This window comes from Oryctolagus cuniculus, chromosome 7 (assembly GCF_964237555.1).
Source record: "Oryctolagus cuniculus chromosome 7, mOryCun1.1, whole genome shotgun sequence".
Taxonomy (NCBI): Eukaryota; Metazoa; Chordata; class Mammalia; order Lagomorpha; family Leporidae; genus Oryctolagus; species Oryctolagus cuniculus.
In genome coordinates, this window is record NC_091438.1 from 142,926,924 (window position 1) to 142,950,847 (window position 23,924).

General features: G+C 45.3%; 1 protein-coding gene and 1 long non-coding RNA gene across 2 annotated transcripts in view; one reads left to right on the forward strand and one right to left on the reverse strand.

The window, feature by feature from the left end:
• The first annotated feature begins 4,476 nt into the window (after window positions 1-4,476).
• Window positions 4,477-16,873, forward strand: LOC138850695 (uncharacterized). Its single transcript, XR_011390812.1, has 2 exons — window positions 4,477-12,987; window positions 13,169-16,873. It is a non-coding gene; the product is annotated as an uncharacterized lncRNA (long non-coding RNA).
• Window positions 16,470-23,924, reverse strand: part of YTHDF2 (YTH N6-methyladenosine RNA binding protein F2) — a 34,223-nt gene continuing 26,768 nt past the window's right edge. The window contains exon 5 of the mRNA XM_002716072.5: window positions 16,470-17,309. Within this exon, the coding sequence (XP_002716118.5) occupies window positions 17,286-17,309 (24 nt within the window). The 3' untranslated portion in view covers window positions 16,470-17,285. The remainder of the gene's footprint in view (window positions 17,310-23,924) is intronic.

The following is a 23,924-nucleotide window of genomic DNA, read 5'->3' on the forward strand; positions in this document are numbered from 1 at the left end:
GGCAGAGGCCCAGGAACTTGGACATCTCCTGCTGCCTTCCAGTTGTATTAGCAGGGAGCTGAACAGGAAGTGGAGAAGCTGGGACTCGAACCAGCACTCATGTGGGAAGCTGATGTCACAGGATGTGGATGACCTACTATGCCATCATGCTGGTCTTCTTCTGGATGAATCTTTATATCTCTCATACACTTAGGCATCCACTACTCAGCTCAAAGCAGAACATTTCCAACACCCCAGAAAGTCGCCTCCTGCCTCTTCCCTCTCAGCACCTCAACAGAAACCACTCTTCCGACTTCTACGGTCACAGATTGCTTCGCCAGATCTAGAACTTCATAAACACGGAACCACATCACGTGTTCTCCTTTGCCTCTGGCTTCTTTGACTCAGTAAGTTTCTGAGTCCCCAGGCTGTTTGCCATTGCTGATGTTTAGGAAGCCGCTCTTAGGCCTGCATCACTTGGCATGTGACAGCTTCATCATGGACATGTCTTCTCTCCTACAGCTGAAAGCCAGTCCATGTTGGACCCTCCAGGGGTGGGCCATTTGGATATTTATAACACCATTTGCAGGCTAGACAAAATAGTCAACTTAAAAATTAGCCTGCTACATGGAGGATGCTTCTAAAAATCTGTGCCTTTGAAAATCTCCTTTGGAGACTTAGGACTTGTTAAATTATTGACACATATTTCACAGAAGGTCACTCAAATGAAAGGTGATTGGAAATACATCTCTCACACACCGCTGACAGCAGAACATCAGATAATGGATGTCAGATTGCATCTCCATGTTAAATCTTCCCTGATAGTTGTGTTCATATAAATCACAAAAATTGTGCTTTTAAATACAGAGGTGAATTGGGGATAATGGCACTAGGCAGCATTTGTGTAGTAATTATAAAAATTCATGGGAAAGTATATATAAAAATTTTTCTTTGCAGTAAAGTACCCCTTTTATTCATGTTATAAAATATTATATAAATTAAATTATATAAAGTATAATATAAATTATTCATGTTAAAAAGTTATAATAACTTAGGCCAGCGCCGTGGCTCACTAGGCTAATCCTCCGCCTTGCTGTGCCGGCACACCAGGTTCTAGTCCCGGTTGGGGCGCCGGATTCTGTCCCGGTTGCCCCTCTTCCAGGCCAGCTCTCTGCTGTGGCCAGGGAGTGCAGTGGAGGATGGCCCAAGTGCTTAGGCCCTGCACCCCACGGGAGACCAGGATAAGTACCTGGCTCCTGCCATCGGATCAGCGCGGTGCGCCGGCCGCAGCACGCCGGCCACGGCGGCCATTGGAGGGTGAACCAACGGCAAAGAAAGACCTTTCTCTCTGTATCTCTCTCACTGTCCACTCTGCCTGTCAAAAAAAAAAAAAAAAAGTTATAATAACTTAACAATTTATATGACAATTAATCTCAAATAATATTTTTGTTTTGATTTCTGTATTTCCTGTTTTGATTTATTAGCATCTTAGAAGAGCAAAATGGCTTTGTATAATGAAGCCTGACTCCACTGGTCTGCTTTGACCTAGTTCAACAGTTCTGATAGGTAGTTGTAGCTATAGGGGGTGAAAACCAGATAATCTGCCTAGGATGTCACTGTATAATTTCCATTTTGGAGAAACTTATTCCTGGGAGAACAAGCTTTAATTTTATAGCTTAGCAGTAATGCAGAAATAGGAGTTCTAGTGCCTTTTAAAATTTGTTATGTAGGGCTAGCGCTGTGGCATAGTAAGTTAAGTATGCGCCTGCAGTGCCAGCATCTCATATGGGTGCCAGTTTGAGTCCAGGCTATTCCACTTCCGATTCAGCTCCCTGCTGATGGCCTGGGAAAGCAGAAGATGGTCCAAATACTTGGGCCCTTGCACCCACATAGGAGACCTGGAAGAAGCTTCTGGCTCCTGACTTCAGATCAGCCCAGCTCTGGCCATAGCGGTCATTTGGGGCATGAACCAGTGGATGGGAGACCTCTCTCTGTGTCTCTCCTTCTCTCTCTCTGTAACTATGCTTGTCAAATAAATAAATAAATCTTTTATAAAGTTTTTGTTATGTAGTTTTCTTTTAATAAGTTCCTAATTATTTTTGGAAAATAGTATTTATGTGTAAGGCAACTGTCCATTATTTGTGCATAAAATAAAATCATTTCTAAAGCAAAAAAAAAAAATAGCCTGCTACAGGATATATTGAATTTTGAGTCCTGTCTGCAATTGCCTTGGCAGGGCCAGACCAAACAATTTCACGGCCTTATACAACCCCCAGGCCAGATGCTCCCCATGTCTTGCATAAAGTAGATGCTTGATAAATAGTTCCCAATAAATGAAGTCACTAAGGAGGATCAGAACTATTGATCCAATTTCTTGGTCCTCCCACCATCTATTGAGCCCTCACTGTACACATTGGCTTCCTGTTTCGCTCATAACAGCCTTTATAATGCAGGATGGCTTTGTCCTCCTTTTCCATGGGAGGAAATTGAAATGTCACATTACCTCTCCCAAGGCAGTTTAGTAAGAAGTAATAGATCCTGCTCGGTCTGACCCAGAACCTAGGCTGCTAACCATTAATCCACACTATTGTCTCACTGTTAGGAAAGAAACTAATATGAATGGTCCAAGGGTCCTTTGTGGTGGCTCACAAACTCCTCCCATGGGCCCAGCAATGCACAGGATACCGGGCCTGTCTTCACAGGCAGGAAAGCTGAGGGTCAGAAACACGGAATGACGCGTGCACACAACCAGCAGTGATGGACTGGAAGCCGGAACCTCTCTTGTCTTAAAGCCCTTGCTGTCTGTGTGACAATGACCCTCCAGGCCTGCCTTTCTACAGGATGAGCCAAGTACCTGGAAGGGTTCAGCAGCAGATCTCTGCACAGCCTGGGCATTTACCTTCTCAAATCAAGAAGTCAGGGATTGGAGCCAGCACAGTGGCGTAGTGGGTAAAGCCGCTTACTGCAGTGCCGGCATCCCGTATGGGCACCAGTTCAAGTCCCAGCTACTCCACTTCTGATCCAGCTCTCTGCTATGGCCTGGGAAAGCAGTAGAAGATGGCCCAAGTCCTTGGGCCCCTGCACCCATGTCAGGGGCCCTGAAGAAGCTCCTGGCTCCTGGCTTCAGATTGGTGCAGCTCTGGCCATTGCAGCCAATTAGAGAGTAACAAGTGATGGAAGACCCCCCCACACACTGCCTCTGCATCTATGTAGCTCTGCCTTTCAAATAAATAAATAAATATTTTTTAAAAATATATTCACTCATTCACTTGAAAAGCAGAGCAACAAAGACAGAGAGAGAGAAAGAGAAAGAGAGAGATCTTCCAAATGCTGGAATGACCGTGACAGCCAGGTCTAGGCCAGGCCAAAGCCAGGAGCCAGGAACTCCATCAGGGTCTCCCACATGGGTGGCACAAGCCCAAGTACTTGGGCCATCATCCATTGCCTTCCCAGGTTCATTAACAGGAAGCAGGGTTGGAAGCAGAACAGCTGGGACTCAAATCAGTGTTTCAACCTGCTGCACAAAAACACCAGTCCCCCATTTGCATTTCTTCTTTAAGATTTATTTATTTGATGGGGCTGGCACTGTGGCATAGTGGGTAAAGCGCCGCCTGCAATGCCAGCATCCCATAAGGGCACCGGTTCAAGTCCCGTCTGCTCCACTTCCAAACCAGCTCTCTACTATGGCCTGGGAAAGCAGTGAAAGATGGCCCAAGTCCTTGGGCCTCTGCACCCACGTGCAACACCCAGGGAAAGCTCCTGGCTCCTGGCTTTGGATTGCTCCAGCACCGGCCATTGCAGCCATCTGGGGAGTAAACCTGCAGACGACTCTGCCTCTCTGTAGCTCTGCCTTTCAAATAAATTTATTTGAAAAGAGGGAGAAAGAGAGAGAGGTCTCCCATTCACTAGTTTACTCCCCACATGGCTGTGAAAGCTGGGCCTGGGCCAGGCAGAAGCCAAGAGCCTGGAACTCCTTCTGCTGCCTTCTCAGGCTCGTTGGCAGGGAGCTGGATTGGAAGTGGAGCAGCCAGGACTTGAACTCATATGGGATACTGGTGTCACAGACAGCAGCTTAACCTGCTGCATCACAATGTTGATCCCAACCCTGTTCTCATTTTTAATTTTTTTAAAGATTTATTTACTTGAAAGTCAGAGTTACACAGAGAGAGAAGGAGAGTCAGAGAGAGAGAGGGAGGGAGCGAGGGAGGAAGGGAGACAGAGAGAGAGAGAGAGAGAGAGAGGTCTTCCACCCATTGGTTCACTCCCCCAGATGGCTGCAACGGCTGGAGCTGCGCCAATCCAAAGCCAGGAACCAGGAGCTTCTTCCAGGTCTCCCACATGGGTGCAGGGGCCCAAGGACTTGGGCCATCTTCTACTGCTTTCCAAGGCCATAGCAGAAAGCTGGATTGGAAGTGGAGCATCCAGGGCCCTATTGGCATTTTTAAACCATCACTTTGGCTCCTGAGGGGAGAAGGGCCTGCAGTGTAGGCAGCTGGGATTATGGGAGTTGGGGAGGGGGCAGATTTGGCAGACAGAGTGGATGGGCTGCTCAAGGTTTGAATAAGGATGACTCACACGGCTCGGACTTAGGAAATGGCTGCATCATTCAGCCACTCGCCAGGACCTTGGAGGGAGAGCAGGTTGTTGGATGTGCGGGCTGGGGCTCAGAGAAGGTTATGGTGTCCCCGGTGACTGTCTCCACCTAGATGGTAACAGAAACCACAGGAAGAATGAGAAAAGAGGAGGAGAGGAAAGAGCAGGAGGAGGGCGGTGCCTAGAACTCATCCTTTCAGGGCTGCTGAGAGGAGGCAGAGGGGCTAGCAAGTGAAACCAAGAAGAGGAGGCTTCGCCACACGCCTCAAACTGAGTGCCCCTTTGCCAGGTCTCCCGTGGGCCCCACTAGCACTTCCTTTCTATATAGTGTTCATTTATGTGTGCAGCCACACTCTCCACAAAGTGTGCCTCTTTTTAAAATCCTTGAATAAATACGTCAACAATGAGCTAACCTCCACTCTCCTGGTTAATTCAGGGTTCTTCACCCAGAGTGTAAGGCTCAGGAGCAGCAGCCATCTCCACAAATGCTCCTCCAGCTCCCCCTACTGGCTATATGGGGGTATGACAGCCCCTCATTGCAGCCTTCCTCTGTTCAGGGGCCCCCTCTATCTGTATTCTTTCATTCATTTGTTCATTCTCTCCTATGCCAGGCTATGAGTAGACTGGTGAGCAAGATCCTGACCTCACAGAGTTTAGAATACAGTCCAGGGGCTAGCGCTGTGGCGCAGTGGGCTAAGCCTCTGCCTTCAGCGCCGGAATCCCATACAGGTGCCAGTTGGTATCACAGCTGCTCTTCTTCTGATCCAGCTCTCTGCTGTGGCCTGGAGAGGAGTGGAAGATGGCCCAAGTGTTTGGGTCCCTGCACCCACGTGGGAGACCCGGAAGAAGCTCCTGACGCCTGACTTCGAATCGGCTTAGCCCTGGCCGGTGAGGCCATCTGAAGAGTGAACCAGCAGATGGAAGATTTCTCTCTGCCTCTGCCTCTCTCTGTAACTCTACCTCTCAAATAAATAAATAAAATTGTTAAAAGAAAAAAAAGAATGCAGTCCAGATGGCAGTCTCGGAACTAGAGTGCCAGAGGGGCTATGATCCTGAGGGTTTTGAGGCCTCCGGAAAGGGGGCTGCTTTGTCTGTCTCTGAAGTGACCTCCCCCAGAGGCCATAGCTGGGCATGGGCCGAGCAGGACAAGACCCTCTTTTGGTTACCTGGGCTGTCACAGGAGAAGCCCATCTGTATCCACCCTCAATACAAGTCTTGTCACTTTTGAAAACAACACAGTAAAAGAGTACACCACACTACACAATTCAGTGTTCCCCTCAGTTCCTCTGAGTGGCTGGGTCTTGGAATTCATTTCTTAGGTACTTGAAGTCCTAGAATTAGAACCACAAGTTAGAGCTGGGAGAGGCAATCATTCATTTGTACACTCAGTAAGTGCCAAATTAGGTTAAATGCAGAGAATACAACAGTGAACCAGGAAGGACCTTGTGTATGCACTCATGACATCTACATTTGCTTAAGGGAGACAGGAAACAAAACAAATACACAATGTTAAAAGATTTATTTATTTTCAATAGGTGGTACATTATGATTCAAAGTGCAAAAGGGTGAGCAGTGAAAAGCCCCCACTCCTACCCTTGTCCACCTAGTCCCCCTAGAGGGGCAAGCAGTGTTATCAGTTTCCTCTATACTCATCTAGAGATAACACAGGCACATACAAGCAAACATGTCCCACGCCCTTATTATACAGTGGTATTCTATATACTCGGTACTGGACTTGAGTTTTTTCCACAATGTATCTTAGAATGCATTCTATATCAGTACATGGATTCCTATCTTTCTTTTTTTTTTTTTTACGCTTTTATTTATTTGAAAAAGTTACAGAGAAGGGAGAGGGAGATAGAGAGATGGAGAGAGAGGGATAGAGGGACAGAGGGAGGGAGAAAGAAAAAAAGAGATATTTCATCTGCTGGCTTATACTAACCCAGATGGCCACAATGGCCGAGGCTGGCCCACACTGAAGCCAACAGCCAGTAGCTTCATCCAGGTCTCCCACGTGGCCCAAGCACTTGGGCCATCATCTGCTGCTTCTACCCCAGGTCATTAGCAGGGAGCTGGATCAGAAGTGGAACAGCCAGGACACAAACCAGCACCCTGGCATTGCATCGCAGGTGGCTTTACCGACTATGCCACAACACCAGCTCCAATTCCTATCTTTTTTTTTTTTTTTACAATTATATAGTATCCCCATTGTATGAGAATAGCATGGTTTCAAATAACTTTACGATGTGATCAATGTTATGAGATAAACAAATTGGGAGCTGAATTTTAACTGACAGGTATGATCTGACTTTAGATAAGGTAGCCAGGAGAGGAAGCTCAGTCAAGAAATGACATTGATACTGAGTTCTAAAAGGGGAAAACAAAGTATGAATGAGATGCTGGAGGGCCTCAACATGACTGTAGCTGGAGTCAGAGGGCCAGGTGGCAAGGGCCTTGTAGGTCAAACTGAGGAGCACAAGAATCCCTGGAGGATTCAAGATGGAAAGGGGCATGCTCTGATTTAGATTTAAAAAAAAAAAAATTTCACTTAGGCAGGGAAGGTCAGCTATGTGGAGGGCAGAGGAGAAGACAAGACTGGAAGGTCAGCTGGGAGGACAAGACTGGAAGCAGGGTGTCAGTGAGGGGTCTTATGCAGCAACCCAGATAAGGTGGTGGCCGTGGGATGCTGGGCTTTACTTTGGAAGTGGAGCTAACATGACATGCTGACAGGCTGGTGATAGGTTAACTTCATAGAGCAATTATCCCAGGCCCCTCACTTCCCAAGCAGACCAAGCCTACTGATGCACCTGCCACAGGTCACAGAGCCTGGAATCCAAGGTTTCTGATCCCCACGTCAGCATTTTTCCACTCTAGGAAATTAGGAGTTAGGATTTGAGAATGGGAGAGAGAAGTATCTCCCATCTTCTGGTTTACTCCCCAGATCCAGGTGATGGGCAGGGCTGGCCAAGGCCAAACCTGGGAGCTGGGAATCCAACCCAAGTCTCCTATGTGAGTGGCAGGAACCCAACTACTTGAGCTATCACCAGTGCCCCTTAGGGTGCACATTAGTAAGAAGCTGGGACCAGGGCCAGAGCCAGATGTCAAACCCAGGCACCCTGATGTAGAATGCAGGCAACTTCATCAGTGACTTAACCACTGGATCAAACACCCAACCCTAGAAACTGCTTTTGAAATTCTACAAATCAATAGTTTTCCATTTTAAAAACTGGAGCTTTTTATTGGCCCTTCTGACTCCCTACCTCAGAGTAGAAAAGAGACAAATCTGGGATGGGTGTGATCTCGGGTCCAACTTCACCCTGGAGCAAGGGGGACAGACAATGTGGGAGATGGGGACGGGTGTAGACAAGAAATAAGGGGAGAACTCACTGGCAAGGTGCCCTCTGCTGCAATACCTGGAGGAGGTGAGGGAGTGAGTGGGCCCTGTGGGTACACCAGGTTATCCTGGGGGAAGCAGGGGGCTGGAGTGTTGAGAAGAGGAGCAGGGGGTCAGTGAGTGAAGCAGATAAGAACAGAGAGAAGTAAGATGGAAGAAGGAGTGGGAGTCAGAAGACTTAGAGCTTTCAAGACCATTAAAGGCTTTGGCCTTTACCTTGAATTAAATGGGAGCCATGACATGCTCTGATGTATGTTACCTTTTTTGTTGTTGTTTTTATTTTTTATTTGAAAGACAAATAGGGAGAGAGACAGAGACAGATATGCTGATTCACCCCTCAAATGTCTGCAGTAACCAGGGATGGGCCAGGCTGAAGCAAGGAGCCAGGAACTCAATCTGGGTCTCCCACATGGCGGCAGAGACCCAAGTACTTGGGCCATCACCTGCTTCCTCCCAGGGTATGCATTAGCAAGATACTGGAATTGAGAGGAGAGCCAGGCCTCAAATCCAAAACACTCCAATACAGGATGCAGGTGTCTCAAGCAGCATCCCAATCGCTGCACCAAACACCTGCCCCTCTGATGTACATTTTCTTTTCTTTTCTTTTCTTTTCTTTTCTTTTCTTTTCTTTTCTTTTCTTTTCTTTTCTTTTCTTTCTGTTATTTATTTGAAAGGTAGAGGAAGAGAGAGACAGACAAAGAAGTCTTTCATCAGCTGCCTGCAATGGCCAGGCTGAAGTCAGGAGCCTGGAATCCCTTCCAGGTCTCCCATGTGGGTGGCAGGGGCCCAAGCACTTGGGCCATCTTCTACTACTTTCTCAGGCACATTTGGAGGAAGCTGGACCAGAAGCAGAGCAGCTGGGACTCGAACTGGCACTCTGATAGGCCAGCATCACAGGCAGTGGCTTAACCTAGTGTGCAATAATGCCAAGTGCCATCTGATGTGCACTTTCACAGACCTTCCTGTTGCTCTGTGGAGGGAGAACAGACTAGGAAGCAAAGGTGGAAGAGGAGACTAGCTAAGTAATCACGCCATCACCTGGAGAGTCAGGGTAGATACGGTGAGACAGGGCAGCCAGTAAGATAAACTGACTAATACTAGAGATGGAGGGGCTGGCTTTTGGCTTAGCAGTTAAGATACCGCTTAGGATGCTGACATCCCACATCAAAGTGCCTGGTTCAAGGCTCAGCTCCACTTCCGATTCCAGCTTCCTGCTGACACACACCCTGGGAGGCAGCAGGTGATGGTTTAAGAAGTTGGGCCACTGCCACATATGTGGGAGATGCTGGTTAAGTTCCAGCCCCTGGCCGGCACCGCAGCTCACTAGGCTAATCCTCCACCTGCGGCACCGGCACCTCAAGTTTTAGTCCTGGTTGGGGCGCCAGATTCTGTCCTGGTTGCTCCTCTTCCAGTCCAGCTCTCTGCTGTGGCCCCGGGAAGGCAGTGGAGGATGGCCCAAGTCCTTGGGCCCTGCACCCCATGGGAGACCAGGAGGAAGCACCTGGCTCCTGGCTTCAGATCGGTGCAGCGCGTCAGCCGTAGCAGCCATTTGGGGGGTGAACCAACAGAAGGAAGACCTTTCTCTCTGTCTCTCTCTCTCTCATTGTCTAACTCTGCCTGTCAAAAAAAAAGTCCAGCCCCTGGCTTCAGTCTGTTGGAGGTATTTGAGGTGTGAACCAGCTGATGGGAGATAATCTCTCTCCCTCCTTCCCTCTCTTCCTTTCAAATAAAGCGAAAATGATTTTAAAAAAAAAGCATCCAGTAATATGTTTTTTAAAAGATTGTGGAAAACGAAATTAAGAAGTTTACTTTGGTGCGAAGATATGAAATCTGCAGTTTTTTGTAAGATGCATTTTTACAAACTTCTTGAAGACTTTTCATATCACAGTGAGAAAGGGAACCAAGCAACACTCCCGGGATTCGGTCTGAGGCACTGGAGGATGAGCTACTGAGATGCAGCAGAGGAAGGTGAGGTGTGAGACATCCCATGCAGAGGCTGGCAGTGGAATACTCCAGAGTTCAGGAGACAGCTCTGGGCTGTGTATGTTCAGGAGTTGTCGGTACCTAAATGGTGTTTAAAGCTACAGGACTGGATGGGATCTAGTCAGTACAGATAGAAAGGGAGGGAATGACTCCTGACATCAGGAGAAAGGAGCCAGGGAGACTGAGAGGAAACAACTGTGAAATGGGAGGAAAATCCAGGAGTGCTGCATTGTAGGATCAGGTGAAGAAAGGAGATCAAGGAGAAGGGCGCATCAAAGCCACCTGCTGTTCTAGGTCAATAAGACTGAGAATCAGCAACTAATGACCTAATGACCTTGCAAGAGCAGGCTCCCCGGAATGAAGAGGCTGACAGCCTGTTTGCGTGGGTTAGACAGAAGAGAAACGGCCAATGAGCAACAGCTTCCTCCTGTGGGTTTTGTTGCAAAGAGGAATAGAGAGACGTTTGGTGACCAGTGGAAGAAATGGGAGGAACAGCTCCACATGTGTATGCAGATGGAAACAATTCAGCTGCCGTAAAAACTGTGAAGTGGGAGAGGGAGATTTGATGGAACCATGTTCTTGAGTTGGCTGAAGACTGAGATTTGGCGCACAAAGGGGGGTTTACTCTAGACAGAAACATGCATCGCCTGAGAACACCGGTTCTCATATTCCAGGGAGAAATAAAGCACAAGTGTCTGGGTCGCACCGCGGGACTTTGATTCAGCAGGTCGGGGGTGGGACGAACGTGCATTCCTGACAAGTTCCCTAGTGGTGCTGCTGACCAGTTCAGTCTTGGAGAAGCGCTAATCTAGAACTGGTGGTAGGGCAGTGCATGAGACAGGCGGGGGCAGTAGAAGGAGTCTGATGTTTTGTTCTGATTGCTTCAATTTTCCTCAGGCAACTAGGAAGTCATCCAATGAAAGCAGAGATGGGAGAGGAGGCGGCTGAGGGTTGAGAAAAGCGAGGAGGCATGCAATGGGTTGTCTTGTGAACAAACAGATGAAGGAAATGTCGATGATCTTCCTGCTGAAGCTGACAATGACGAGTTCAAAATGAGACCCTGGTTGGATGGATCTCTCCAGCCATGCTACAAAATGCACAGGTGCTGGTGCTTTGGATGTAACTGGGATTGGGGCTCATCAATTAAATCTAATGAAGCAAAAGGGGCCCAGGAAGTGACAGAGAATACAGAGTGGAGAAGTGGGATTAGGAGACTACATTTATGCTAGCTAAGGAGACAGAAGAGGTATAGTGACAGAAAATGAGGTGCTTTCTTCGCAAAGCCTCACCCAACAGGATCATTGCTCACCTCTCTGTGCTTGTTAACCTGGCCCTCCCTTCCGGCTTCATATCCTTCGCTTGTGTCACTTTTCTCTATGCCACACAGAACCACCTGACAAATGCGTGTCTCTCCACCAGAACTAAAGTCCCACAGAACACAGGGACTTCTGGTTTTCTGCTGCAGCCCCAGCACCCAGAACTGCCACCCTCCTCCACATTGTTCTCCCTCTCCAATCCTGGCCAGCTTGCCCTTGCACCCATGCTCAGGACATGTCCTGTATGTCCACTCAAAATGCCTTGATCTGGAGCGACACTCATGTAAACACTGACTGTTTACTCTAAACCGGAAGGGAAGCAGAAATCTGTTAAAGCTGGGGTTCCAATTCTTCAGGGCAAGATTAGGACAGACACCACCCAAGGTGCTTCTGATGATGGAGATGCAGCCTGTTGGGATGCTCCTCTCCCCAAGATCCCAGAGGCCATGGGATGAGGATGCCACGGAAATTCTGGGTCCTTCTTTAGTGCGTTAGATTAGAAAACTCACGGAAATGTGAGTAAAGGGGTGAGCGGGAGAACTCTGCCAATTGTTTGTTATTCCATTTTTTAAAAAAAGTGTTTATGCACACATTTAGAAACACATACATGCTATATAAACTGTATGTCATACAGCAAATTTTTTGAGTTTAGGCTAGAAGGCAACAGGTGCACACATTTTTACTCTATATGTAACTGAACAGTTTGTGTTTTAATTCGTAAAGAACCGCTAGTTAAATCCCTGTAAAAATCACAACCAAGTGGCTTCAGAGGCCACTTCCTTTTCCCAGCAAGGCAATGCATGCACTGAGCGAGTCGCCGACTTGCCCAGAGTCACAGCAAGGAAGCAGAGCGCCTGTGAGTGACAGCCGAACCTGGGAAGGGGCTCACAGGGCACCCCCTGAGACGAGGGAAAGCTACGAAGAAGGGCAACTTCCGGACCCCCTCTTCTGTTCTCACTGCTCTCTATCTCCCACAACTCCAAATCAATCGTGTTCGTGTACTCCTTCAACTTTTTTCTGAGAAGAATTTTTCAATCATTTCTTTCCCTGGTGCCCAACAACAGCACCGACAAAAGGTCACAAAATACAAGCTGAATAACTACGAATGAGCAAGAGAAAAAGGGGAAAGAAAAAGAAAACCCACACACAGGTAAATGCACTCACGCGCAAAAAACTACAGCGCCGCACACCGGGAGTTTCCTCAGGGAGCCGCCCCCTCGCGTCAGCATTAGTGAGGCTGGAGAAAGCTGTAAGTACGCAGTGCCCGTCACCGCGGCCCCGCAGCCGGCCGGCGCCAACCCCGCGCCCCTTACACAAGACCCGGCACACCTGAGGGCGGGGGTCGGCGCGGGCCGGGGCTTTCGCGCAGGCGCAGGAGAATGGCGGGCACCATCTTGACCCCACCCTCCCTCGCGGTAAAGCAGCCGCTCCGCACGCGAGAAAGGGCTCAAAAACCGGAGGCTGCCGCGGTCGGGGGAGCGTGGAGACCCGGGCGTCCGCAGAAACAAGGAGAGCCCTCCTCGATCGGCGGGGCACGGCACGCGCACGCGCTGACCAGCCGCTTCCCGCCCCGCAGCCGGTCTCGGCCGCCGAGTCTGTGCGGGACCTTCTCCGGTTCACGGCCTGAAGACGGATGGTTTAGCCCACGGCCCTAGCGGCTTGTTGCGTGCAAACCCAGCAGCTATAATGACTAGTACAATTCCAAAGAAAAGCGTCTCAAGGGTAAGGAAAGTGCTCAGAAACCACCAGAGATAATGTCCTAAGAGTGGCACGACTTCCCAAATCCTAACGCCTAGGGACAGAATTTTCAGAACTCTGATGAAACACACATCACGTCCCTTTTCAAGTACGATAGGGGTAGTGTTCAAGTAAACACATGGCCTATTTTTTTACTTTCTCACAGCCAGAAAGAGATCTGAATCCGAACAAGTTTGGAAGATGTGGGAACCAGGACCTTTGGGTAGAACTTGGAAAATTTGGGGTCTCTATTACCGGACAAATACAAATTAGGGAAAAGCGCAAATCCCCCAATACTCAGAGCCCCATCCGAAAGTCGCGACTTCAGAAGATCATTGGTTCCTAAAAATTTTGAATTAAAATAACGTGAATTTTCCAGGAACTTTTTGAAGCCCTTGTATTATATGGCGTTATTTGAGGGGAGTAAGAAATTATGTGGTCAACTACTCTGATTAGACTAAACCCCCACTTTTTACTCCACTGGTAATAAACCAACCCCATTTTAATAATCCACTGCAGTTTCAAGAATTGCTTCAACCAAAAATGCTTTCTAAATATTCTTCCACAAAAGGAAACTTCCCAGGGAGAGGGGCAGGGAAAACCCAAGAGTAGCTTCAGAAAGGAAGCTCTGAAACGTTGGGAGAATGTCAGAGTGGGTGTTTAGCTTAGTACTCAACATCAGTCCTGGTCCCAGCGTGCCACATCTGAGTGCCTGGGTTTGATTTCCGGTTCTGGCTCGGGACTAAAGCTTCCTGCTAACAATGCAGATCCTTGGGAAGTAACCAGGATGGTTCGATTTGGGTTCCTGCCACCCATACAGGAGTCCTGGATTGCATTCCTAGCTCCTGCCTCGAGCCTTTCTTTGCATTATAGGGAGTGGATGGGAGAGCTCTCAAAAATAAAGAAAAAAAAAAAAAGACACAAGTGTCAACTTAAGGGAGCTCCCAGTGGCCAAAGATGAGACAATCTGAAGAACAAAATAGTATTGTCCCATGGAATAAACCATGAGTCCAAACTGAGGTAATTCAATAAATAAATGAGGAAAGCCTCTTTACAGAATTCTAAGTAGTAAACGGAATAGAAACAGTAAATTAACATTTAAGCAAGTGCCACAGTAATATTTGTTGCAGGCAACAGAAATCCAAAGATGCCAAATTAGGGGAGCAAAGAATGGTAATTTCAAAGTCACCCCCCAGTTACTTATTAATTACAAAAGGAAAATTGGCAAGAGAAATCTGGCAGACATCACTTTAATTCAGTGACCGAATATAAATCAAACTGGCAATGTGTCTGGTATACTGCACTGAGAAGGAAAAAGTACTTCTGCAATCTTACTGAAAAATAACCTCAATAGTGAGGTAAGTACAGTTCAGAAAGCATCATATAAGAGAATTGGTCAGTACTCTCCTACTAAAGCATACGAAAGATGAACACTAAAGAATTGCCACAAGCTACAACAGACTAAAATAAATGCAAAGTGGAATCTTATACTGGATACTGAAGCAGAAAAAAATATCACTGTGACCACTGGCAAAACTGAAGTAAGGGCTGTAGATTAGTTACTAGCACTGTGTCAGTACTTACTGATTTTAATAATTTTCCTGTGCTTATGCAAGATAGTAACATTTGGAGGAAGGTGAATGAAAAGGTATATGAGAACTCAATATTGTTTTTTGTCAAACTATTTAAAAACTAAGCTTTAAAAGAGGGGTTGGCATTGTGGCACAGGAGGGCTAAGTCGCCAGCTTGCCAATAGCATCCCATACCAAAGTGCCAGTTAAGTCTCAGCTACTTCTCTTCCAATCCAGCTTCCTGCTAATGTGCCTGTGAAGGTGATGGAAGATAGGTCAAGTACTTGGGCCCCTGACATTACTGTTGCAGCCATTTTGGGGGTGAATTGGCAGATGGAATATCTGTCTCTACTTCTCTCTGTTACTCTATCAAATATTTTTTTTAAAATAAAAGAACATGCTGAAGGAAGATGGCAAATCCAATGTAGCTAAAATTATAGATGTGTAATGTATACATTTTGTTAATATGAAATTTAAAATTCCTTGAATTATGACACTGATGTTAAGACTGCTTCTTCTCATCATCAACAAAATCATAATCGTGGCTATTCAAAGCTACTACTCTTAGAAATGACAGAACAAAGCCTTGGGAACAGTCAATAAATGTCATTGGCAAATTAGCTACATTTTGGGATCTTCACTAAACCAACCTTTAGACCAAATTCTTAAACATAATCTAGTCTTTTCATACTACAGAAAAGGCCAGTTTGGCTTTTTTTTTTTTTTTTTTAATATAGAAATCCAAGATCCAAGGTGAGTAACCCTGTTAGTGGGGCTTCAAATTCTGTCCAGTCTACTCCCAAAGCCATTAACAGTATTTTCTAAATGTGAGTTAAAAAGGAAGATTGGGAAGAAGTGGTTTCCACAACTTGAGGTACTGACATTTGAAATTAAGGAGAAAAAAAAAAAAACCACTTTGATTAATGTCATGGATATCTTAAATACAACACAGGAAAACATAGGTAGAATTACTTTTCTCTGGGTATTTCCCTGTTTGAGGGTGAAATATTAAAAGCACAAGGGAGTCCTATAGAAGTCACAGAAGTATGGGCTCAAAATGAAAATACCTTTGTATTTCTTGCTGGCAAATACTCAAACTAATGAAAACACAAAGAACTCCCCGGTTTTAGGGGATTGCATTTCAAAAAAGCCTGAAGTACTGTGCCTCTGGGCAGAAAAAAAAAAAACCTATTATAAATTTTAAGTGTCAGCTTCAATTATAATGCTAATTAGGAATCAGTATTTACTCATTCTAGTGGCACCTTGACTTAGTAAGTCATGTGAGGACAAAACTGTCCAACAGCATTAAAACCCATTTTCAGAATCTTTTTAGGAAAGGTGTTTTCACATATTTAGCCAAAATAGGGACATCTTAGAAGCCACAAATCTTTGTAATATTATAGGCAGAGAAGCTTCCATACCTTAGGAAACAAACAAGGGTGACTCAAGCATCAGGGTTGGATAGAAGGTTCACAAGGACCCAAACCCAGTGGGATACGATTTTGGAAAACTGAATCCATGTGCAATACTGTCTAAACAAGTCCTACTTCAAATTAAAACCTGTATCCCTTATCCAGGACACTATTTCTGCACAAGGGCAGGATTTGTATGAAGTCAGCACAGTGACACCTAGTAAACACTCACAATCAGGTACTTGTTGAATCAATGACTTTGTACTGGGAAGAACTCAGAAATAAAGCACTAAGAATACTGGGCGATCTTACTTGCTAGAGGTCATGGTTATTCAGTCCTGGGTACAAAAGCAAGCCTCAACTATTTCCTCTCAGCCCATGTTTCCTAAAATTAGTTGCTATCTCACATCTTAGATATTCTTCTAACACTCTAAATCTTTCATAAAATAGAGAAGATTCAAATAATACTAAATGGTACTAGAAGTGATGCTCAACAGGATCTCACGTTTATTGAGAAGTGATTAATGGTAAAAAGAAAGGCAATGCCCTTTCCTCATTGGCTGAACAAGAAACTGAAGAAACATTCACTACACGTTTTACAATATTTTTCTCTTCCAAAATGCATTTCTGTAAATGAGTTTTTACCACTGTTCTTAGCCTTGAAATCAAATTAATCCTGACTTAATCAGTATAATGTACAAGAACAGAACATTTCTTAGGACTCCTAGTACTTTGAGTAACAAAGGGCCAGAAAATGAACCACCCTTAAAGACACAACCTTGGGTAACACTGTTAAATTCTCCTAGACAAAAATTCTTCATAAAAATGTTCTTCCAGTTCGGAAGGGAAAAATCAAATTCCCACTTTCTGGGGTGGACACCTAAAACCTTCGCGACTCAAGTGTTCTCCAAGTGCAAATGTCAAAATGGGAAGAGGAAAGGGTTTAAAAATTAGAGAAAACTGTATGCACTTACGGACTTAAAAATCCGAAAAACATAGTAAAAAGACAAAAAAACAAAGCATTATGCTCTGAAATCACAACCGAAGCCAAAATAAAAGGGACATTTTTCATCTAAACTACCTAGAGGGATTTTTTGTTTAGTTTTTTCTTTTTCTTTTTTTTTTTTTTATTTTCCAGTTAAGTCCTATGTCTTTTGTGAAATTCCAATACTTAAACTGCAAATCTGCAATCGTCTCTGAAGTCAATGAAATTAAGAAAGAAGTCCTAATTCTCTTGAAGGTCATTTTTTCCTCTTAGGATATGCAGATGCAACCGTTGCTGCAGTAGGTGAACTGCCTTTTATTTTCCACGACCTTGACGTTCCTACAAAGGTAAGAAAAAAGTTGAAATGGTTAGTTAAAACTTACCCAAACTTGCTTAAGAATAAAAACTTCAAAGAACAGGCATTTAATTATTTTGTGCTAGACAATATTCCCACAAAAACTGGATTTTTAACTTCTCATATTTTAAGCCAAAGTAGTTACTAAAAATCAATCAATCCAATTAATGCGAAGTTATTTTTGACTCTAAAATTCATTATAAGACTAAACAGATTGCTTTCCTGATTACTAAACAGATTACACCTGATTCAGGTTAACAGTTGTCAGTCTCCCAAGATATGGAACTTCAGACATACATCAATGTCTCCTTCATACATAGTATGTGAGAAAAATCCTAAAAACTTAAATTAAAACCCATACTAGTCCCAAGGCATTGGACACATTCACAGACCTCAACTGTCTTTTCAATAAAATAAAGGTAACTAACAGGGCTGTGGACAATTAACAAGGACACACATACCATCCTCGTCTCCTAGGGAAATATCAAAATCTACCTAGAGATGGATTTTTGAAAACTGACAACAACACTGAAGTTCTCCCTGAAATAAATCTAAGTACTCATACTTTTAAAAAGAATCCTTAAGCCGGCACCACGGCTCACTAGGCTAATCCTCCGCCTTGCAGCGCCGGCACACCGGGTTCTAGTCCCGGTCGGGGCGCCGGATTCTGTCCCGGTTGCCCCTCTTCCAGGCCAGCTCTCAGCTGTGGCCAGGGAGTGCAGTGGAGGATGGCCCAAGTGCTTGGGTCCTGCACCCCATGGGAGACCAGGAGAAGCACCTGGCTCCTGCCATCGGATCAGCGCGGTGCGCAGGCCGCAGGAAAAAAAAAAAAAAAAGAATCCTTGAGTCATTCATAAGTTTATCCAGAACAGCTTTCCATTTCACTCACTACCTCATGTAATGGTTTTTAAAAAAATATGAATGAAGAAATCTGCATGGCTTTTAAAAGCAAAAGCATTAAGCTGTTGGGAGTGCATAGGCCTAAACTTGCATACTTACACTTGTTCTACTAACCCTGTGGTAACTTTTATTCTAACTCAGTATGATTCCTATGAAAAGTAGCAACCTCTACATAGAAATGTTCCAGTCACCATACATTATAATGATCTTCCAAACTACCCCGGTAGTGCTAAGAAAATTAAAGCTCTGAAGTTACTTCCCCAACTTATGACAAAAAAGCACCAATACTGAAACTTAGGACTGTATAGTTACCACATCTGTACCCTTCTTACATTATGCTATCACAAGTATTTATCCAAAGATAAATATCAACAAAGTAAAGCTTTTGTGATGAATCCCTATGCTACCACTAAATTACACCATGAATATAAAAACAGCAATTTATTTATTCAAAAAAGCATATGTTTTTATGATGTCTCACTTCATATCAACATTTTAGAGAAACAGATCAAGATCTGGAATACCGTTTTTAGAAAAAGTTATTTTGAAACTTCAAATTTAATAAAATAACTCATCCATACACTCCAGTATCTGAAAAATGAAAAAAAAATTCAGTCCAACATGAGACACTTCAAAAGTTTTGATGTATCTGGGCACCAGTATTAATTCTCTTCCCCCACCTCACCCTACCTTCTGAAACACTCTCCCAAAGTTTCCATAGATACATTCATTGTCTATAAAAGGAAAACTGCAAGAGGCCAATGTGTGGCATAGCAGGTAAAGCTGCCACCTGCCATGCCGGCATCCCATAAGGGCACCAGTGTGAGTCCCCACTGTTCTTCTAAACCAGCTCCCTGCTAATGTACTTGGGAAGCAGTAGAAAATGGCCCAAGTACTTGGGCCCCTGTACCCACAAAGCAGAGCCAGAACTCCTGGCTTCACTCTGGCCCTGCCCTGGCCATGTGGCCGGCCATTTGAGGAGTGAACCAGCAAGTGAAGATCTCTCTGCCTCATCCTTTCTCTAGCTCTACCTCTCAAAAAAAAAAAAAAAAAAAGTGATTTAAAAACAACCTTTAGTTGACGAAAGTCAAACGTTCAACAGAAGTATCAATCTCAATTTTTAATTTTCATTTTAAAAATGTATTTATCTGAAAGGCAGAAAGACATACAGAGAAGTTCCATCTGCTGATTCACCCCTCAAATGCCTACCACAGCCAGGGCTGGGTCAGGCTGAAGCAACAAGTCCAGAACTCAATATGGATCTCCCACATGATGATGGGGACCCAAGTACTTGAGACATCATTTGCTGCTTCCCAGGGTACACATTAGGAGGAATCTAGAGCAGGAACAGAGCCAGGACTCAAAACCAGAGTCTCTAACTTGAGATGCAGCAGTCTGAGACAATACACCAAATGCCAGCACTAATTTTAAACTCAATTACCGGGTTGATCTTTCATAATTTAGATGGATTTACCATTTCTCTGACCACTCTTCTATTCTGATGAACTACTTTTACTTTCAGGAAATTTGGACTTATGTTTCTTGATTAAAACTCAACCACATTCTTTATGTCCAGCCCCTCCCCTTTGGTCTTCAAGGTGCAATATAAAATCCCTATCTTCCTTAAGGCTTCCTTAAGGCAGTCCATAGAGAGCTGAATCAGAAGTGGAGCAGCTGGGACTCAAACCAGCACCCATATGGGATGCTGGCACTGCAGGCGGTGGCTTTACCCACTATGGCACAGCACCAGCCCCACCAATGCAGCTTTTAATGTCCTTCTCTTAAATCTACATCCACAATTTAAAACTAAATTGCAGTCTGCCTTGTTCCATGAATCCCAATTGGATCAAAACCCCTAGAAAGTTAACACCAGGTTTCAAGTACCTGTACTCCCCACTGAGAGCAACAGGCTAAAACTGACTTTTAAGTAAAATGCTGCCTATTATCTCTTCTTTTAATGTACTATAACCCCAGAAATAGTTAAAATCTATTTGCTCCAAACTATAACACTGTTAGAAAACCTAAACTATATAACACTGCTCTGCCACATCCACTTTTCCCCTAAGAAATATATTTTTGCCTAAGTTCAGCAGTATGCTAGCAACAGCACTTAAAAATTTTTAGTCCGGCCGGCACCGTGGCTCAATAGGCTAATCCTCCGCCTTGCGGCACCGGCACACCAGGTTCTAGTCCCGGTCGGGGCGCCAGATTCTGTCCCAGTTGCCCCTTTTCCAGGCCAGCTCTCTGCTGTGGCCCGGGAAGGCAGTGGAGGATGGCCCAAGTACTTGGGCCCTGCACCCCATGGGAGACCAGGAGAAGCACCTGGCTCCTGCCATCGGATCAGCGTGGTGTGCCGGCCGCAGCGCGCCAGCCGTGGCAGCCACTGGAGGGTGAACCAACGGCGAAAGGAAGACCTTTCTCTCTGTCTCTCTCTATCCACTCTGCCTGTCAAAAAAAAAAAATTTTTTTTTTAGTCCAAAAAACAACTTTGCCAAACTGCATTTTTTTTAATTGAGAGGCAGAGAGAGTAAGCTAACTCTCTCTCACTGGTTCACTCCTGCAGTAGCTGAAGGAGCATGTATTTGTGTCTAGTTGAACACACAGCTTTAACGTATGAAGATGCTACTGACTCATCATAGCAGTGGGAAGGGCTTATCCATTTTCCCCAAGTGCACTCATGTGAAGCCTACTTGCCACTTTTGTTTTAACTTAACGCTTCTAGGGGTAGGTGCAAGGCACCTGGTGGTAAATGTCACCATGTTGGAGTAGCCAGCCCACCTTAAGCTCCTGCCACAGACTGTCTATAGATGCAGAGGCAAGCATATGCTCCTCCAGTTCAAACACAGATTTTAATATCCCACCTAGCCAGAAACCAGCCCAAATACTAAAAATATGCAAAGATGCATTCCTAGACCTAGATATATCATGATGCTAATAAGCAAAGAATACAGAAAAACAAGATTTTATTGAAATCACTCACAGCCATACCCAAATTCCTAGTAGTATATTCAACCCTAATTTTGATTAAATTGATAGAAACTAATTTATATGCTTGATACTGTGAAGTATAAATTGTAAAATAGTTAAATTAACGAGTACATTTTCACTTTACATTTTTAAAGATTTTAATTTTTAAAAAGAAAAAAAGTTATTTATTTATTTGAAAGGCAGAGTTACAGAGAGGCAGAGAGAGAAGTCTTCCATCTGCTGGTTCACTCCCCAAATGGCCACTACAGCCTGAGCTGGACCAATCCAAACCAGGAGCCAGCAGCTTCCTCCGGGTCTCCCACACGGTTGCAGGGGCCCAAGGACCTGAGCCATCTTCCATTGCTTTCCGAGGCCATAGCAGAGAGCTGGATCAGAAGTGGAGCAGCCAGGGATGCCTGCAGAGCAGGCGGCGGCTTCACCCACTAAGCCACAGCACTGGCCCCTAGACTTTATTTTTTATCCATTTGAAAGGCAGATTAACAGAGAAGCAGAGAGAGAAAAAGATCAAGGGATTCCATCCACTGACTCACTCCCCAAATGCCCACAAAAGCCAGGGCAGGCAGAGGCCAAGAAAGCCGGGAGCCTAAAACTCCATCCAGGTTTCCTACATAGGGTCAGAGTTATTTCTGTTGTGAGAAACTTAAAATACTATACAATATATTGTCACTAACTAGAGTCACCATGCTACACAAAAGATCTCAAACTTATTCCTCCTAACCGTAATTATGTATCCTTTGACAGGTATCTCCCCACCCTAGCGCCCACAATCATTTATTTAAAAAAAAAAAAAAAAAAAAGTATTCACTAAGAAAATACAACTGGAGGGGCCGGTGCTGTGGCACAGTAGGTTAACACCCTGGCCTGAAGTGCCTGCATCCCATATGGGCGCAGGTTCGAGATCCAGCTGCTCCTCTTCCAATCCAGCTCTCTGCTATGGCCTGGGAAAGCAGAAGAAGATGGCCCAAGTCCTTGGCCCCTGCCCCCATGTGGGAGACCCGGAGGAAGCTCCTGGCTTGGGATCAGCGCAGCTCTGGCCATTGTGGCCAATTGGGGAGTGGACCATCAGATGGAAGACCTTTCCCTCCTCCCTCCATCCCTCCGTGTGTGTGTGTGTGTGTGTGTGTGTGTGTGTGTAATGCTGACTTTCAAATAAATACATTAAAAAAAAAAAAAAAAGGAAGCATGTATCTTTCAAAAAAAAAAAAAAAATACAACTGGAGCAAACATTTCCAGCCCTCAACCTCTCATCTATGGTTTAAAGAACTGAAGTAAAGGGGCCAGTGCTGTGGTGCAGCGGGTTAACACCCTGGCCTGAAGCACTGGCATCCCATAAGGGCGCCAGTTCGAGACTCGGCTGCTCCATTTCCGATCCAGCTCTCTGGGAAAGTAGTAGAAGATGGCCCAAGTCCTTGGGCCCCTGCTCCCGAATGGGAGACCTGGAAGAAGCTCCTGGCTCCTGGCTTCAGGTCGACATAGCTCCAACTGTTGCAACCAATTGGGGAGTGAACCAGCGGATGGAAGACCTCTCTCTCTGCCTCTCCTCTCTCTGTGTAACTCTGACTTTCGAATAAATGAATCTTTAAAAAACAAACAAAAAAAAAGAACTGAAGTAACGCCCACACCTCTGCATCCACAGCCACCTTAGACCCTCCTCACTAACTCCTGCAAACAGAAAATTTGGCCTCTAGAGGAAATACTCTAAAAGCCACAAGGTGGCAATGTTACATAAAATCCACACATATGAAATTAACCTAATATACATCCAGTTGTCCCTCCTTATCTTCTTCAGCCAGTAAGCTCCTTATTGGATGCCCAAAACCTCAGATAGTACTGAAACCTGTATAAACTGTTTTTCTCCTCTACATACATACATACCTATGATAAACAGTAACTGGGGCCAGCATCTTGGCAGAGCTGGTTAAGCTACTGCCTGCAATGCCAGCATTCCATATGAGCACAGGTTCCAGTACTGAGGTGGAGCAGCCTCAAGTCCTTGGGCTCCTGCACCCACGTGGGAGACCCAGAAGAAGCTTCTGGCTCCTGGCTTCAGATCGGTGCAGCTCTGGCCGTTGTGGCCATCTGGGAAGTGAACCAGTGGATAGAAGACCTCCCTCCCTCCCTCCTTCTCTCTCCCCCTCTTTCCCATCCCCCTCCCCCCTCCCTCTCCTTGCTCTTTGTAATTTTTTCAAATAAATAAAAATCTTTAAAAAAAAATAAAATCTTATTAAAAAAAGTTGATGACTTGAGAAAGTCATTAATATTAAAAATTTAAAAAAAGAGGCCGGCGCCGCGGCTCACTAGGCTAATCCTCTGCCTAGCGGCGCTGGCACACCGGGTTCTAGTCCCGGTTGGGGCGCCGGATTCTGTCCCGGTTGCCCCTCTTCCAGGCCAGCTCTCTGCTGTGGCCAGGGAGTGCAGTGGAGGATGGTCCAGGTGCTTGGGCCCTGCACCCCATGGGAGACCAGGAAAAAGCACCTGGCTCCTGCCATCAGATCAGCGCGGTGCGCCGGCCGCAGCGCGCCGGCCGCGGCGGCCATTGGAGGGTGAATCAACGGCAAAAGAAGACCTTTCTCTCTGTCTCTCTCACTGTCCACTCTGCCTGTCAAAAAATAAATAAGTAAATAAATAAATAAATAAATAAAAAGAAAAAAATAAACACAAAGCTCACCACATCTGGATGTAAATACAGAATGCTCAAATAAGGGGCTGGT